The sequence below is a fragment of the Manis javanica genome, chromosome 2 (genome assembly GCF_040802235.1).
Source record: "Manis javanica isolate MJ-LG chromosome 2, MJ_LKY, whole genome shotgun sequence".
In the NCBI taxonomy this organism is placed as follows: Eukaryota; Metazoa; Chordata; class Mammalia; order Pholidota; family Manidae; genus Manis; species Manis javanica.
The window spans coordinates 210,049,916-210,066,846 of NC_133157.1; the positions used below are offsets into that span (position 1 = coordinate 210,049,916).

At 42.9% G+C, this 16,931-nt stretch overlaps 1 protein-coding gene and 1 long non-coding RNA gene across 5 annotated transcripts in view; one reads left to right on the plus strand and one right to left on the minus strand.

Annotated features, from left to right (window-relative positions):
* FBXO32 (F-box protein 32) overlaps positions 1–11,201 on the plus strand; it is a 29,448-nt gene extending 18,247 nt beyond the window's left edge. For 2 of the 3 annotated variants that reach the window (XM_037003637.2, XM_073230108.1), the window contains exons 5-10: positions 2,255–2,348; positions 3,170–3,354; positions 8,944–9,126; positions 9,480–9,575; positions 10,105–10,248; positions 10,664–11,201. In XM_037003637.2, the coding sequence (XP_036859532.1) occupies positions 2,255–2,348; positions 3,170–3,354; positions 8,944–9,126; positions 9,480–9,575; positions 10,105–10,248; positions 10,664–10,753 (792 nt within the window). In that variant the 3' untranslated portion in view covers positions 10,754–11,201. The remainder of the gene's footprint in view (positions 1–2,254; positions 2,349–3,169; positions 3,355–8,943; positions 9,127–9,479; positions 9,576–10,104; positions 10,249–10,663) is intronic. The other variant, XM_037003638.2, reaches the window with a different exon arrangement.
* Positions 1–16,931, minus strand: part of LOC108409632 (uncharacterized) — a 192,278-nt gene that overhangs the window by 127,281 nt on the left and 48,066 nt on the right. The window lies entirely within an intron of this gene.

Here is a 16,931-nt window from a genome sequence, read left to right on the forward strand (position 1 = left end):
CATAGTCATAGCTTTGAGTTTTCTTGTCCTTGTGATTGGTACATTTTTAGACAAGATTAACACTGACACCCTCATGAGATGGCAGTCACATGGAACCTGGGTTTTGGCTGGATTTCAGGCAGAGCTCTGCCTGCCCTCTTCCACCCCATGATGAGTCACAGTGCACAGCCAACTGCCCTTCAGAGAGCAACTTAAGGCTTTTGTTTTCTTTCATCTTGCTCAGTGCTGGTCATGTGAGGCTTAGGGTATTAATAGACCATCAGCTTGGCCTTCCGAATCTTGTTGTTAGTCAGGGAGATAAATGAAAGGTTTAGCCAGTCCCTTTGTGCCATTTTTCACTCCTCTTGAGTATCATGTGCTGGTTGGTGACAGAACTGAACCAAAGAAGCAGAGGGCATTCAGTGTGGTCACTGCCCAGGGATATGACCTCTACTGATGTTTGGACTTTTTGCCTCTCTTAGCAGGCACTTGGTCAACTCCTGACTTCCAACCTTAGGTCACCAGAACTAATCTCAACAACCCAGCCCCAGCCTTTTCTGCCTTCTTCTCCCAGTCAGATATCCCTCCCTGCATACGTGAGTGACACATAAGCCAGGCAGGAAAAGGCTTGGGTTTTTTTTTTTTTCCTTAACTTAAACTATGTTCAGGAAATTAAGTCTGTTCACAGTTTGACAGGCTCCTAAGGGGCTCCACAGTGACAAAAGTTTTAAACAAATGCCTTGGAAGCAGAGGTTCTTTGAATTGCCCAGGGCTTTGAGCCAAAAGTTTCAGTTCTCCTCTGCAGCCCCATCTTTAGAATGTCACTTTGCTGTTCCCTCAGCCTTAATTCCAGTGCCCAGCACAATGTCCCACTCAGTATTTACTGACCTCAAGTGAGGCTGGGCTGGGGCTCGGCCAGGCAATGACACTCCCTCGGAAAGTTTCCTAGGAGCAGGGATTCAAGCTTTAATGTAAAAAGTGGTGGTGGGGTGGGGTTGGGGGTAGGGTGGTCTTGAGTCTCTAGGTCTAGTACACTAAGTCTAAGGCTAGCTTTACTTGGGAGCCTGCTGGGTTCCAGTAAAACTAATTACTTTTACTTTATATCAACCTCTTTTGTTTGATAACTGTGAAAGCATGAAGTATGTTGAGAAGGACTGCTGAGTCTTCCCACTTTTTGGGGAGTATTTTGGTAAGGTTTAGGCTCTTGAGCCTTACTTTGCTCATCTATTTAATGGGCTGAACTAAATCATTTCTAAGATGCCCTTCTAATCAAAAGTTTCATTTTTCAACAATAGAAATCTTTGATTTTTTTAAATCTTGCCACATCTGTAAATAATCTTACTATTGAAGAAAGATTGAGCTAAGAATATACCAACAAATTGTTATCTTTATGTCTTTTTTTTTTGGTGATAATGGAGGTGGGAGGGATGGGACACACTCCTTTAACAAACAAACCAACCTTAATTGCCACCTAAATCTGTGCCAGCACTGTGCTAAGGTCTTCATATGCATTCCCTCATTTAAAGCTCTGAACAATCTCGGGGACTCTAAGTATTATTAGGACAGAAGAAGAACCTGGGGCACCAAGAAATTTAGTAAGTTGCCCATAGACACAGAGCTCACCAGTGGTCAAATCAAGATTTGAACCTAGGGCTAAGAACTACAAGGATCCTAACCTCCATACAAAAACATGTATATATACCATATATCCCTGAATTTCTTTCTCACCTTTCTACACAAAGTTAAGTGCAATGGAAGATTCTCATTAATAGACATTTTTATTGAGCACTGCATAAGCAAGGTAAGAACTGCCACTTCCTTGGAAAGTGCACATCACTGATGACCATCAGCTTTTAGGTGGTGCCTTGAGAGCAGGTGGTGCCGGGAGGAAGAAGTTAAGTAGGGGTAGAATTCCCCGTGGGAGTGATTATGTTCAACCCAAACACTCACAGGTCATCGGAGGTTTTGTTCCCTTCAGAATACCTCCACTTTACTTGCTGGAGTAGGGCAAGTAGAATGAATTCACCCTGGCTGAAGCCAAACTCTTTATATTTAAGAGAAAAAGCAATTAAATATTCAGCCTGATTCCTGGGTTTTGAATTACCCTCATTTGTCTTTCACTTTGAACATCTGCTTTTTATTGCATTAAGGCTCTGCCTGCCATTTATCTCTCCCCGTCAGTCTGTATCTATGTGTCATGTGACTCAAAAGTAAAGATTAGAGGAGAAAAATATCTCTGTATTCTAAGCCTAGCAACTTCTATTTTTATCCACAGCTGTTGGAACTGATAGCAAAGTCACAGCTTACATCCTTGAGTGGCATTGCCCAAAAGAACTTCATGAACATTTTGGAAAAAGTGGTACTGAAAGGTGAGCTCTCTCTCAATCTGTCACCCCTTTTTATAGGCCTGGGGATGGGCAGATGGATCCAAGAAAGTGGACATGTCATTAGATTTAAAGGAACGTGAGTGATGGAACTAAGTAACTCCAGATGCATTTCAGGAGTACCAGACTCCAGTTCAGAAAGGAGTGCCACTCATGCTCATCACCCTCCTATCCTTCTATTGGGATTATGCATTGCCCTGCTGTAGGCCTCTCAGGCTTCTCAGTGCAGGCATCTGTCCCAACCTTGGCTACCAAGAGTCTGGATTCCAAATCCCTAGAAAATTGAACTGTGTACAAGGCAGAGTAGAGTCACAAACTATTTGAGCAAGGGGAACTTTAGAGGGAACTCTCTGACTCAACTAACTCATTGTATATACTGGGAAGCTGAGGCCCGTGAGAGTGATTACCCATAATCCCAGAGTCAGCCAGACAGGATTAGAATCCCAGTTCTTGACCCCTGGAGCCGTGCTCCTACTACTGACCACCTAAAAGAAACATCACTTCTGGGCAAAAGAAACTGCTTTCAGATCAGGTGAGTCATTGGTGCTGGTGGAACAATGAAAAGAGAAAGAGTCTTTGTAGAAAACTAGAGAGAAGAAAACAAAGAGGGACCTAGATAGTGGAAACTCTACCCAATAACCTCAAGGGTAGACGCTTGGCCAAGTGTAGAATAAATACTAGAGAGAAAGAAAACCGTATCTCCAGAGGTAGTACCAGGTAACATGAGCAGAATAAAGAAGAAAGGCCCACTTATAGAGTGTTCCGCTATCATAACTGTTATTACTTCTTTTTCTTCCCCACTTAAGTCCTTGAAGACCAGCAAAACATTAGACTAATAAGGGAATTACTCCAGACCCTCTACACATCCTTATGTACACTAGTTCAGAGAGTCGGCAAGTCTGTACTGGTCGGGAACATCAACATGTGGGTGTACCGAATGGAGACGATTCTACACTGGCAGCAGCAGCTGAACAACATCCAAATTACCAGGGTAAGTGGAGCTGGCAAGCCTGGCTTCTTCCTCCAGGAAGGGCTTCAGGCGGCTCCTCTGCAGAGATGCTGGGCAGTCTCGCCAGGACTTTAAATCCACTCTGGTGATGGAGGGTCTGGACTGCTCTGCTCTTTCTGACACTCTCTATGGGGTACTGAGAGTGGGTTGAGGGACTTCTGGGTAAAGGGAGGGTGGGAAGATAAAGTTGGCAAAACAGGACCAAAGTATGTGAGATGACAGCCAACAGAAACATGGGGAAACTGGAAACTTGAATTTAGGGGCAATGATGGCTACACCATTGAAACCTTCAGGCAGATTCAGAGATCTCTCTTTGCCCATTTCCCCTTAAACAATGACCTGTTCACAGCCATAGAATGCTGCCTTCAACACAACAGAGCTGTGATGGCAGTGGCTTGGAGAACTGGTACCAACCTTTTAAAATTCTAGTTCCAGTTATTAGTGGTTATGACAAAGTATTTGATTAAAGACTGTGAACATACACATAAGAAAAGAGATGAGCAATTCTCACTCAAAGCAAAACAAAACAAAAAAAATGTTTAAGGCCCTGCCTATATCATTATATTACCAGCTCAACTACTATCAGTAGTTGCTTTTGGCTTTTAAAGTATTAACTTGGCCCTCAACTCTTGCCCTGTTACTACTGAGCAGGAGGACTAGGACCCACAAAACAAGTGAGCAATCCATGGTGTCATCTCACACGGCTCACTAATGGGCAGACACTTAGGCAGCTCACGCAGCACTTGGCTGCTTATCTAATCACTGACTGCGGTTTTAAGTGGTTCCGGGACCCAAGCTAGGAAAGTTTGGGTCTGCCCCGTCTCTCGAGAAAGTAACATGAGAAAACCTCTTTGACCTCTTTTAAATATTTCACTCCACGAAGTTTTCAAAATGCACTGTCCTTCACTTTACTGTTAGTAACCTCTCTGGGCCTTCGTTTCTTAAGCTCTGAAGCAGAGGGAGTAATTAGAAGTCTCAGTTATGTGACTCCCTTATAATCACTTAGGCTACAGCTCCCACACTGCCACACTCCTGCACACATGGAGCAGAGCATGAGCCCAGAGGATCTTCCAAAAGCCATCTCAATTATTTGATTACTTTAAGAGAGTGTGGGTATTATGAACATTTTTCTGATTTATTCTAGTAATTTACCTCATCCCCATCTCTCAAGTGTAGGCATAGTTGGACAGTGTGAATTTGAGACCCAAACTCCGAGCTTATTTCTCACAGAAAACCCATGTATACCTCCTACCTGAATTCTGGTATTCTCTATAGCCTGGACTTAACACTTACTGTTTTATCAAAGCCTGGGAGACAGTTACCCAGCCAGTGATATAAATAAGCAAGCCCCATTTGTCTCAAGTGCTCTCCAGCAACTCTGGGGCACCCATTTGGATTTTTGGCCATGACTGCCCATGAATTTTGCACTTCCATGAGCTTACTTCCCTAGAAACCCTGGGGTTGCAACACACAAACACTCTGGGTGGTAGCCATTGTAGGTGCTCTTACCTTCATAGTGCCAGAGTGGAGAGGGGACCAGAGAAACCCAGTGACTTTCCCTGAGTTTGACAGCAATTAGGGCCAGAGCTAAGGCCAGAACCTGGTCTCCTCAGTCCTAAAATGGTGAAGGTTTCTTAACATCAGTGCTTTTGAAACTTTTTTTCAACCCAGGTTTCTTCCAACTACACATTCAATAATCCAGTTTTTTGCAGACCTTTTAAATCCCATAAAAACCCATACAGGACAGATCAAACACTGACGTTCATCTCGCTCTCCCCTCTGCTCATGGCCCTGCATCCAGGCCAAACTATTCTCTGCACATTCTAAGCTTGGTCCTGCCTCAGGGCTTTTGAGCTTGCTGCCTCCTCTGCCCATCCAGTCTGCTGGAGCCACTATCATCTCACCTTCTACAGAGCAGTTATTACCATCTGAAATTATACATATATTCACTTTCCTGTCTCCACCACTGGCTTATAAACACCACAAAGAAAGGGCACTACCATCTTGGCCTCTCCTTTCTTGCCTCCACCTTACACAAGAGCAGAAAGCAGCTAATAAATTTTAGATGAATGAATGAATGAAGGGATGTCTCCCCCTGCCTGAAGTACTTGTTCAGAGTTAAGAGGAATACGATTGGAACACGTCCTGTATGGATGATAGGGCAGTAATGCCTACCACATAGCCCTGGTGTAAGATTTAGTAAGTTTACATATAGAAAGTGCTTGTGTTCTTGCTATTTATCAGGAAGCGTCCACCATGGAGAATGCATGGAGACACAGTATGCAAATGTGTCGGCGGTGGACACTCAGTTCTAAGTCCTTCACATATATTAACTCATCAAGTGAATAATTACAAGCAGGAGCTATTATAATAGCTAGTATTTATTGGGCACTATGCTAAATACTTCTATGCTTATCTCATCCTCTCTGTCCAGCAACACTATAGGATATGCTTTTCCTCATTTTATAAATGAGAAATATTAGATGGAGTAGTTGAGAATAGTCTGGCCTAAGCCTCACTACAGGTAAGGTGCAGCATGTGGACTGAACCCAGGCCTGTCTATGGGGACTGTGCTTTTACCCACTGCCCCCTCCTCCCTTATGCCTTCCTTCCCAATCCTCCTTGGCTCTGAGCAGCATTATTTTGAGAGCAGTGCTAGAAACCCATGGAGCTCTGAAGAGCTTTTCACACAAATATCCAACTCTCCAGAGGAAAGAAAGATTGAGAGAGGACTTAGTTACTTCAGTCTGGACTATATTTTAAAACTTACCTAAAGGGGGGCATTATGATTGGCATGTGTGGTGTGGGGGGGTGTGGGGAGGGCTGTGCAGCGTGGAGGGGACGGGTGGGGATTTTGCAGCATCTTGCTGCACTGATGGATGGTGACTGTGGGGGTGTGGGGGTGTGACTTGGTGAGGGGGTGGCTTAGTGGACATAGCGTCTTTCATGTAGTTGTGGATTAATGATGCCAAAATTAAAAAAAAAAAAACTTACTTAACAGTTTATTACACAAAAATGTTAAGGTGACATTTAGAGCGTAATTGCTTTGTATTGGCCAAAGTTCTTTCAGTATCTTCTCAGCACATAAACTAATTTTCCTTCAAGACATGATATATAATTCTGTAGAGCCAATTTTTATTGGCAAAAATAATTATTAAAGGATGAAGGGGGAAAAAAACTGAGAGAACTGATTTGGAGGGGAAAAAATCAAATAGAATCACTGTACTGTGGGCAAAGTAGTGTTGGAGCAAGTGGGGGCAGGATGGACATAAAAGGATTTTAGTCAACTGCTCAATGGGAGGGGCAAGAGTGGCTTTTAAAAATACGTTTATATTCAAAAAGAAGAATGCACGCAAGCAGTTAACCATGTATCAGGAGTGAGGGCTCAGCATGGGGTCTGGGCAAGGATTTTGGAAAAGTTCAGGTCTGAAAATTTGAAAGTGAACTCTGCCAAGTGGACTTAAATAGGAGTTCATGTAATAATTGGCCTGGGAGTTTTAACCAAAAAAGTAGATGCTTTGAAGTGCTGGAAACAAAAAGAAAACCTCATGGCAGTTTTATTAGCTCATATGATCAGCAGCAGATGATAAATGACAAACAGGTCTAGGACGTTCAGCAGTCCAGCGAAGTCCTGGATTTCGCTAACAATTGAAAGTTCAGCCCAGCAGCCTGACCAATATAAACTGTCAAGTCATAGATACATCTGATGAGTTACAAGGCTGAAGCTGCTCCAAATCTGCAGTTGTTGGAGCTGGAAGGGACCTTCGGAGTCTTCTAAACTGATTCATGTTGGACATGGGGAAATTGAGGCCCAGACTTCCCAAGGCACCTGGGATCCATATATGCTGCTTGTCCATCCCACCTTCCTCCCATGCCACCCCCCCTTCTTCTCCATGGCCCCCTTCCCAAGGCTCCCGGCCACCTTCCCTCTATACACCTGTCCTGCTTTTCAGGGGACACAGGTGGGAACTGCCAAGACTGCGTATCGCCCTGAAATCCTGTGTGTTTGGGCTTTGATGTGCCTCAAACCAAGTTTAGTTCCCTAGGAACTTGGGGAGGGAATTTGATACCCATTCCCAGAATGTTTTCCCTGAGCTAAGGAAGGGTTTCTTCATCCTGTTTTTTTTCCCTGTAACTCCCCACAGAGAGGACAGAACACTGAGCTAAAAATGTCAATAGTCAAAAATCAAGTAATCAATCAAGTCAAACATCAGGACTAGCATAAGAAGGACAAAGTACATTCTCAGGTGATTTGTGCTGACTTCTTATCCAAATGGCAGCATCCAGTTGCTGTTCAAGAGATATCAGCAAATAACTAGTGAGGATCTACTGTGTACAGACTGTTCCCAGAGCACTTTGTGCTTAACTCCTTGATAGCATTAAACATTTTGTTCAATAATTATTTGCTTATGTTTCTGAGTTTCTTGCCCTCAAAAGAAGTCATTTGTGCTGGGCTAGTCTGCAGGGATATGAAATTAGACCCTGCCTTCAAGGACCTAGGTCTAGGTAGGGTAATACGAGCTCATCAAAATTTAAACAATAAAGGGTTTAAATATAAGTTCAGGAATGTAATAGAAGACAATCCTGAAAAACCTCAGGACTAACGGTCAATATTTTATCCACAGACAAGGAGTTTTCAAAATGTTCTATGGAGTCATAGGTTTGACTAGAGATGCCCCTGTGGATGGCGGCAGTTGGGCCATGCATTCTGGGCCAGCCATTCCCAAAGCACAATTACACACCCTGATACAGGGCCCTTTTGTTGTTTTGCCTACTTATTTATTTGGGTTCCATTCACCACCACCACCACCCAATATTTATTGAGCGCCTAGTGTATGCCAGGCATTCTTCTAGACTCTAAGGACAAAGCAATGAAAAAAGACAAAAATTCCTGCCTCGAAGGCACTTACATTTTAGCTGGAATATTCCAGTCAAGGTTTCTTTTAGAAAAGTTTTGCATTACTTAACAAAAGGGAGATTTTTGCAATAAATATCTGAAAGAGATCTGAGGAATTCTAGGAAGATGCAATGAATAAAGCCTAAGGTAGTCACAAAAGCAGAAAAGGCCTTTCAGAGGAAGTGGGTTTGAACTGGATCTGAGGAGGGCAGAGAGGACTAGGCAGAGGACGGGCCTAGTGGGCAGCGTGCTGGATGCCAGCAAGAAAACCTGCTTGGAGAGACCAGTGGTCACAAGGGGGACAGTGGGATCTGAGGCTGGGTTGGCAGGCAGGGCACCCTGTCCAGTGCAGTGACCCCTGGAGGGAGATAGAGAATTTTGTAATTGAGTGAACTGAGTAAATTGAAGCACAGGAATCCAACATCTGCTATTTGGAGGATCTTTAAAAGTATAAAGCTTTGTGAAACACGAAAATCCCTCTGGCATCATTCAGCTTGAGCTGCTCCAGGCTATTCTTCATGGGTCTCACCCATCAGTCCTGTTTCTGCATTTAGGGCAGGGAGAATTGCTAGTGGAGGATGAGGGGATGGCTGCAGCCCTGGAGGGCGTCACTTGGTGAACTGCTGCCCTCTGCCCCCGCAGCTTACAACTCATCGTCACCCTTCTCCCCACAGCCTGCCTTCAAAGGCCTCACCTTCACTGACCTGCCTCTGTGCTTACAACTCAACATCATGCAGAGGCTGAGCGATGGGCGGGACCTGGTCAGCCTGGGCCAGGTGGCCCCCGACCTGCATGTGCTCAGCGAGGACCGTCTCCTGTGGAAGAGGCTCTGTCAGTACCACTTCTCAGAGCGCCAGGTCAGTGGGGCCCAGTAGGCATCCCCCTCCCTTTTCTGCCCACCCTCCCCCCGCAGACTTCCATGGTGTTCCTCTTAAGCATGATGTGTGGGTTCCCCTCTCTCCAGGGCTCCCTGGTTGACAGGAAAAAACAGTCCAAGGAGTTTCTAAATAATGTATGTGAGGGGATTTCTTTATAGGTGGTTTTAATGGGAAACAAAAATTTTAACCAACTCACACTCTACAACTTGTTCAAAAAAAATTCATAAAGTGGCACCAAACCTTCTTTTCTAAAGTAACTTACAAAAACTAACTTAATTTTATGATATTTTATAAAGCACTTTTACAGATATTACTTCATTTTATTCTCACAGCCCAGGGAAGGGTATCATTATGCTCACGTGAAACAGATGAAGAGACTAAGCCCACAATGGCTGTGTCATATCCAAATTAGTAAAGTGCCTCTCCAGGTGAGAAAACTGGCCTTGAATTTGAATTTGGCCCGACACCAGCTCTAGGCGTGCCTCCCCTCTTCATGCTGCCTCGGGGTTTTTCCCCAGTTTCTTTATATAGATGTGTGAGTTCATCAAGTTCTGCTCATGTAAGCCACCAATATTAAATAGGAAATAGAGCCACTGTACCAAGCAATTACGCATCTCCCTGTAAATAATCACTCAAGCCTGTAGCAAAGAAGATTTAAGTTTACTGAGATCACCTAAACATTAAAGGATTACCAGTGGTAGTTTACTAGGAGTCACCAGGAAGATGTGACCAGACACTTGCTTCTCTTAAAGACTGTTAATCAGCTTGGGTTTAACTGGGTTTAACTGGCCCAGAAGGTGTTTCTTTTTATCTTGTCTATTTTTTTCCCTGGCTATTGCAGGGTACAGATGGAAAAGGGGGAAAGGTGACATGAACAGAACTTTTCAGAACCAGAAAACCACAAAGCGTCTTCTTGATGAACTCTCCTGCAACTACTTTTATTTGTTTGATATTTAGATCCGCAAGCGATTGATTTTGTCAGACAAAGGCCAGCTGGATTGGAAGAAAATGTATTTTAAACTTGTGCGATGTTACCCACGGAGAGAACAGTATGGAGACACCCTTCAGCTTTGCAAACATTGTCACATTCTTTCTTGGAAGGTATGTGTCTCGAGGTGGCTGCCACAGACCCCCCCAGCCCACCCCATCGCAGCCCCTAAGAGACAAGAGCACCAGAATGGCAATGCCAAATCCTTCCCTACTTTTCATGATTGCAGCCCCAGCTAAAGATGATGGCAAAACTGATCTAGTCCCTGGGAAGAAAAATACTCAAAATCTTAACTTCCTTTGCCCCCAATGTATATTTTTTCTGCAACACACCTACCCCCAAGTTCTCCCATCTCTTTGTGCACAGGTACACACACACACACGCGCACGCACGCACGCACGCACACAAAGCTCTTAAGTTTTTCCAGAGCAGTGGAATGTTGTTTTGAGGTTGGGCAATGCCTTTCAGTGCTACAAGCCAGTGAGATGCTTCTGAGAGCTCAAACCTGACCATGATGTTCCTTTCCAGGGCACTGACCACCCGTGCACAGCCAATAACCCGCAGAGCTGCTCCGTTTCACTTTCACCCCAGGACTTTATCAACTTATTCAAGTTCTGAATCCCAGCACATGACACCACTTTGGAAGGGTTCCCCTGCTGATTGGATGGCTGGGAATACAGAGTTTGGACACTTCATTTGTAAATAGTGTACATTTTAAACATTGGCTCGAAACTTCTAAGATAAGTCATTGAGAGGACATTGGAGGGGAAAGATACAGGTCCTAGCTGGGAATTTAAGAATATGGACTTCTCATTAGAATTGGTATGGAAAAACAGAAATACTGTAAATAAACTTTTTTCCTAATGATTTGTCAGCAAGACTATAGAGGCAGGAATTCTGTTGCATCAGTGAAAATTGAATTCTTTTGATGTTCATTGAAACTCCTTTATAGTTCCCCAGAGACGTGGAAGAAAATGGCAAAATTCACATACAAGATAGAACACTCTTTGTTTACAATGTGTAAATTTGTTTTAAAGAAGAAAAATACATATGAGAAATCCCTGGGCTTTGGTTTTGATTTGGGGTTTGTTTTGAAAAGGCAAAGGAAGCGTCACCCAGCTTAAACACGCCTGGGCAGGGCCTCATCTGGCGAAGATATCACACAATAGTCTACCTCGGAAAGCCTGCAGTGCTCTCTTTGACAAAGTGCGTTGTCCACTAGGCAGTGTCTGTTTTTCTTGTCTTTTCATCATATAAAAAGTGATTTAAAATAGAAAGGGGTTTGGAAAGCAATCCTAATGTTTCAGATTTCCTTTTTAGGTGCCTAGGGCACCCTTCGGAGTCGCCTGTTTTCTAGAACAACCCAAAAACACATACGCCTCTTTTCCTTTTATGTTGTAGCTCGTTCAGGGCAACATAAGGCCAATTAAAAACAGTCCCAGAGGAAGGCCTGCCACAGAAAAGAGAGAATTAGTCACCCAATAGCTGTGAAGAGTCATTCCTGTTTAACTTTTTGGCTTGTCTGGGCTTCTCGGAGTAGCTTCATGGATAAGCTATCTCTGTGGACTGGTTGGAGCCAGAGTGCTGATAAAGGCTTGTAAAACAGGTTTTACGTATCAGCTAAACAGTTTACCGTCTGCTGTTCCTCTTGGCGGGTGATGAGCTGAGGAGCTTTCTTTTCTTTATGTCCAACATCAAAATTCAGTCAACCTTGCAGGGGTGATGAAATAAGACCTGGAGTTCCAGCCAAATAGGGAACAGAGGTCCTGTGAGTTCATCCTAAACATGCTCCATACCCCAGGGGATCTTGCTAGGCAAATATCAGCAGGTAATTACATGGAAGTAAGGAAACCTCAGGACTTAATGAGCTTATTGTCAAATATTCCTGGGAGTGGTGGTGGTGGGGCTGGGGTGGGGGTATATGTTTTTGTTTTTTACTTGTTATAGAATTTTGCTTTTCTACAATGTACATATTTTTGAAGTTGTATTTGCTTTGCCCTTTCTTTTTTTTTTCAAATGACATTGTCATCCTGCATGCCCTTGGTAAATATGTGAGCCTGAAATAGAAACTTGATTCACATACATGTTAAGAAACAGTATATTCTTAGGGGTTGAATCTTGGGGTGCCCTGAAGAGGAGAAAGATGGTTAAGCATGTACAGGAACAATCCAGAGGACCAGCCAGGGCCTCTTCATGCCTGTACCTGATAACACAACCTAAATAACCAGCATTCTGAGCAGAAGCCAACCACCAGTCAGTGCTCCTCACTCTGCAATGTTTGTACCTGCACCAGGGTTCTTTAATATTTATTTTCATATTACTCCTCTAAGAAGAAAAAATTAAATTGAATTTAAATTCTCTCTAATGAAAAAAAGTAAAGAATATTACTGGGTAAGGTTGAGCTTTGGAGGGCCACAAACCACTGTAATATCTAAGGGGTTTTGCTACTCCCCCCTACCCCCCTGCACCCCCACTCCAAGTAAAGTCACATTGAGCCTGCAGGACCTTGGTTGCCAAATAAGAAGCTAGTTCTTCCATAATTCAGATAGGTTCTCTCAGATGTCTCAGCTTCCTTAAAGATGTGGGATGGAGCTGGTTTTATTTTGCTTGAAAGCTCTGGAAACTGACATTTTTAGGTTTAAGCATTTATGGTCATCACATCTCCCCACCAACTCATAACCTCTGCCCCTTTGCGCTGATCGAGTTGGTGGGAAGTCCTCAGTACCTGCAGTTTGTGGTCCCAGGAATGTTGCCTTCTTTGGACTCTCAGCACAAAACTGGCAAACCTGTCTCATCTGGACTGTCTGCAATGCTCTGAGTGCACATCTTACTATACCATGCAGCAGGTGTAGCTGGGCCAGATGACCCCTACCACAAATGACAGGCTTAATTTTTGAAATGTTTACCTAGGTGGTGCCCCTGGGCTCTCCCCGTCTCATTTGGCATTTCTGGAGGTGGTCTGTGACTGAGTCAAGGACATCCTTTAAGAAAAAAAGAAACACTTGTGGTTCTTCTCCATTGGAAGAGAAGAAAAAGGAAGGAAATGGCAGGTGGAGAGGGAGAGAGAAAGGAATAGAAATGGCAAATCTTTGATGGCTGTGGTTTGTGTGAGAGCAAGGGGGAAGAGCGTGGAGGGTGTAGAGCATCTGTGCAGGCACTGCATGGTAGCAGTTAAGCATGGCTAGAGCCTCACATACAAGTAAAGTGAGTTGAAAAGAAAATTCTTGTTCCCTGGGCACTCATCATCTGTAGAATTTCTACTAGCAAACCCTCCCAGGACAAGCTTAAAAAAAAAGTGAAGAATCCCTGTCTCACAACCGTTGGTCTAAAAGCCAGAAGGGACATGACAATGGAAGTTGCTGGGAGAGACAGAATGCTCTACTCTCTTTGATCTACTTTTCTACCCTCACACCAACCCTGTAATGTAGAATTTAAAATTGACATCAAATATAAAGTAATTTGGACCTCAAGGGAAGGAAAGAGGACAGTGTGAGCAAGGATATTATGATTTGGTCCAACTTATAGGTTTCTGAGCAAGGAGCCTGGAGTCTCTTGAGAGTAGGCATTTGGGGAAAGGGGAATATGTGAAGTTTAGGAGTGCTCACTTTATTGCAATATCCAGAAAAGAAGTCGAATGACATCTTAAACTAGATTGCAATATTACTCAACATTGTTACTTTGAGTGGATGGATCAGTCACATGGGACAAGTGAGAGAAAACTCCCAGGTAAAAACATACCCAGAGTGTCAGCTGTGAGATGACATCTGTTTAGTGATGATCAATCTTACATTGAAGGGCTCAGATATTTTAGACAGGGTGGGTTTACAAAACTCTCAGTGCAAAAGCGGGGTTTATTTGGTAACAGCAAGGTAAAGTTATGAGCATGTTATTGCCACAGTTTCCATTTTTGTGGTTTCAAAAACTTTTTCATGAAGAACTTGGAATTAGCAGAGGCTCCTTGTTTCTGTTGTTTTTATGTGGGAGAAGAGAAAGAGCTTAGAATTGTATTTTTCCAAGCAAGTACTGTGATTTATAAGAAGGTCAATCATTACAAGACATGTTCAACAGTGTATCATTCTTAGTGTTCAATACAATGTTTATCATAAGACATGCACCTGAGTTTATATTTTTCTGCCAGGCTTTCAGACAATAATGTCCTGCTATGCAAACTCTCTATTTTATGTGTGCATTTTTTAAACTGTAATTTTATGGGTGAATTTTTTTAACTAACTATATCATCATTTTCTATGTTGACTTTTTTTTTTTTAATCTGTTTCCAACTGTCTGAGTCTGTGAACCATCCCTTCTGACTGGATGCTGGCCTAAAATCCTATTAGTGTTTAAACAGACCTCAGAAACACCCTGAACCTGTAGGCAAATTCAGAGACATGGCTCTTTGATATATCTTGGGCCCTTGATGTCTTCAATAAACAAGGTCGTAATTCCTTTAAACTCAGTGTTTTCTGTAGACGCTTTCTTCTCTGTTTTGTTAAGGACAATAAACCCTCTATGGTTTTCCAAGGGAAGGAAACTCCTACCCCAGACTCTAGCATTGGAAGGGAGGTTAGAGATGGTGGAGTCTGGCACTCTGCCAGCCTTTCAAGATGAAGTAAGGGGTCTAGAATATTCAGGAGTCATGCCTCAGCCCACCAGATACTTGGTGGTGGACCTGCGTATAAACCTGGGGTTTTCTGAGGCCTTGACTTTGTGTCCCCTGCCCCAGTACCTTTTGCTGTGGCTGGAAACATAATGACACCCCATGTGATTCTTCTCAAGATCTTCACTGTGGAAGGCAAGCGCACGGGTCCACTGTTAGGCATCTGGCCATTAACTTTTCCAAATATTTTAAGTCCCTGATTCTTCCTGGAGAAGTTAAGGAGCCACTTAACATTTTTATAAACCTCTGATGCTGTTGTGAGCACAACATTCTAGTGCATACAATCTTCTCTTCCTAAAACAAGTGGGGTATTTTGACAAATTCATTTTTCCCTGGGTACTTATAACTTAATTATAAAGGGGACCCTAAAGACAGATAGCAGCTGAGGAGTCAGCTTGCTTTCTAGAAACTGAGGTTCTGATGGTAACCAAGCAGGAATCATTTCCTCTCCCCTTAGACTAAGAGGTACATTTAGTCCATCCTGTCCATTTCCCCATTCTCGGATACCTGCTGTGAAATCTGGTGAGCTTCTATCCCAGTGGAAGTTCACATTCTGCTAAGCCTCATCTTCATCAAGCAGAGGGGAATTATTCCAAGAGGCAGCAAAGAGAAGGGACCACAAATATTTGTGACTTTGTCTACTGGACATTTTTTCAAAGTGTCGTTGAACTCACTCAGCAAACAAAACTTCCGGAAAAGTTTCCCAAAACTTAGGCCCTTCTCCATTTGTCCAAAAATGGATGGCTGCTCTAAAATTCTGAACTTCTTGAAACTCCATTTGCTACAGCATTAATTCTGAAGTTTGAACATGACTTTTTCTGTCTTTGAGTACAGAAATGTTTGTTTAATTAATGATGAACAGGTAGGTCTGTTAAACAGAAGGCTCCAAGCAGTGCTCTGCACTTGAGAGCTCTTGGCACCATCTTTACCAAGTGCCAATTACCCCAGCCAAAGGGGATGTATATAAAGTCCATGTCCTAAGCTTAGAAGCTTTGCTTTTTTAATGAAAAATACTATAGGGGGTTGAACATTGTAACTAAAAATATAAGGTTAGACCAATTACATGCAAAGATGTTTATTTACTATTGTGTGAGCTGAGTCCATCTGTATAAATTATTGGCACACTTTTCTTGCATGATGAACTGATTTTTTTATAGCTGTTTGTACCAGACAGTGGCATATTTTTGTAAAAATTTTTGACACTTAATTGTAATAAATGTTTCTCCAACAACACACACTGGTGAATTTTTGGTGTGTGTCAATTCAAACTGGTTTTTATCCTGCTGAGTATGTTTATTTTCTGTATGGTGAGGCTTACTCTTCCTTCTCCAAGAAACTGGTTATCATTGTTGTAAAAATTCTAGGCATACACAGAAAAGCTTGCTGCTGAGTAACAACCTGAGTCAATAATACAGTATTATGCTTAAATGGGATATTCCCACTTACTATGTGTGTAGCAGAATGACTAGGGAAGAATGAACTGTGAAGTCAATATCAGTTTATATATTAATGGACCCATTTATTGAACAGCTACTATATGCTATATCCTGTACAAGGCACTGGGAATAGGAGATGAACAAGACAGATATACGGTCCCTACCTTAATGGAACTTAGATTCTAGTGGGAAAAGTAAATAAATAAAGTAGGAAAAAATTTTAATTCATAAGAAGTGCTAGGAAGGGAATAAATAAGGGTCTGAATTACAGAAGAACAAGGGGAATCTGTTCAAGAGAAACTGAGCTAGGGGGCTTCTCTAAGGAAGTGATTTTGAAGCTAAGACCTGAAAGATGACCAGGAGCCAACCTGAGACAATGAGGGCATGATCGTTCCAGAAAGAGGTAATGGCCCACGCAAGGTTCAGATCCTGGTCCTGCCACTTACCTTTGTCATCTTCTTAACCCCTTTCTGCCTCAATTTCCTTGACTTCAAAATGGTGGTAATAAATCTATCTCTTATGGTTGTGAGGGTTAAATGAACTGATACATGTTAAGTGCTTAGAGCTGGGCACATAGTAAGTTCAATAAATGCTAACAATTCTGACTCCCTGAGTGAGCAGGGTCTGAGGATAGGGTTAGGAATTGCACTGCATTTCCACTTAGGTGTGATTTGCTCAGGTGACTAACTTGTGAGTGACCGAC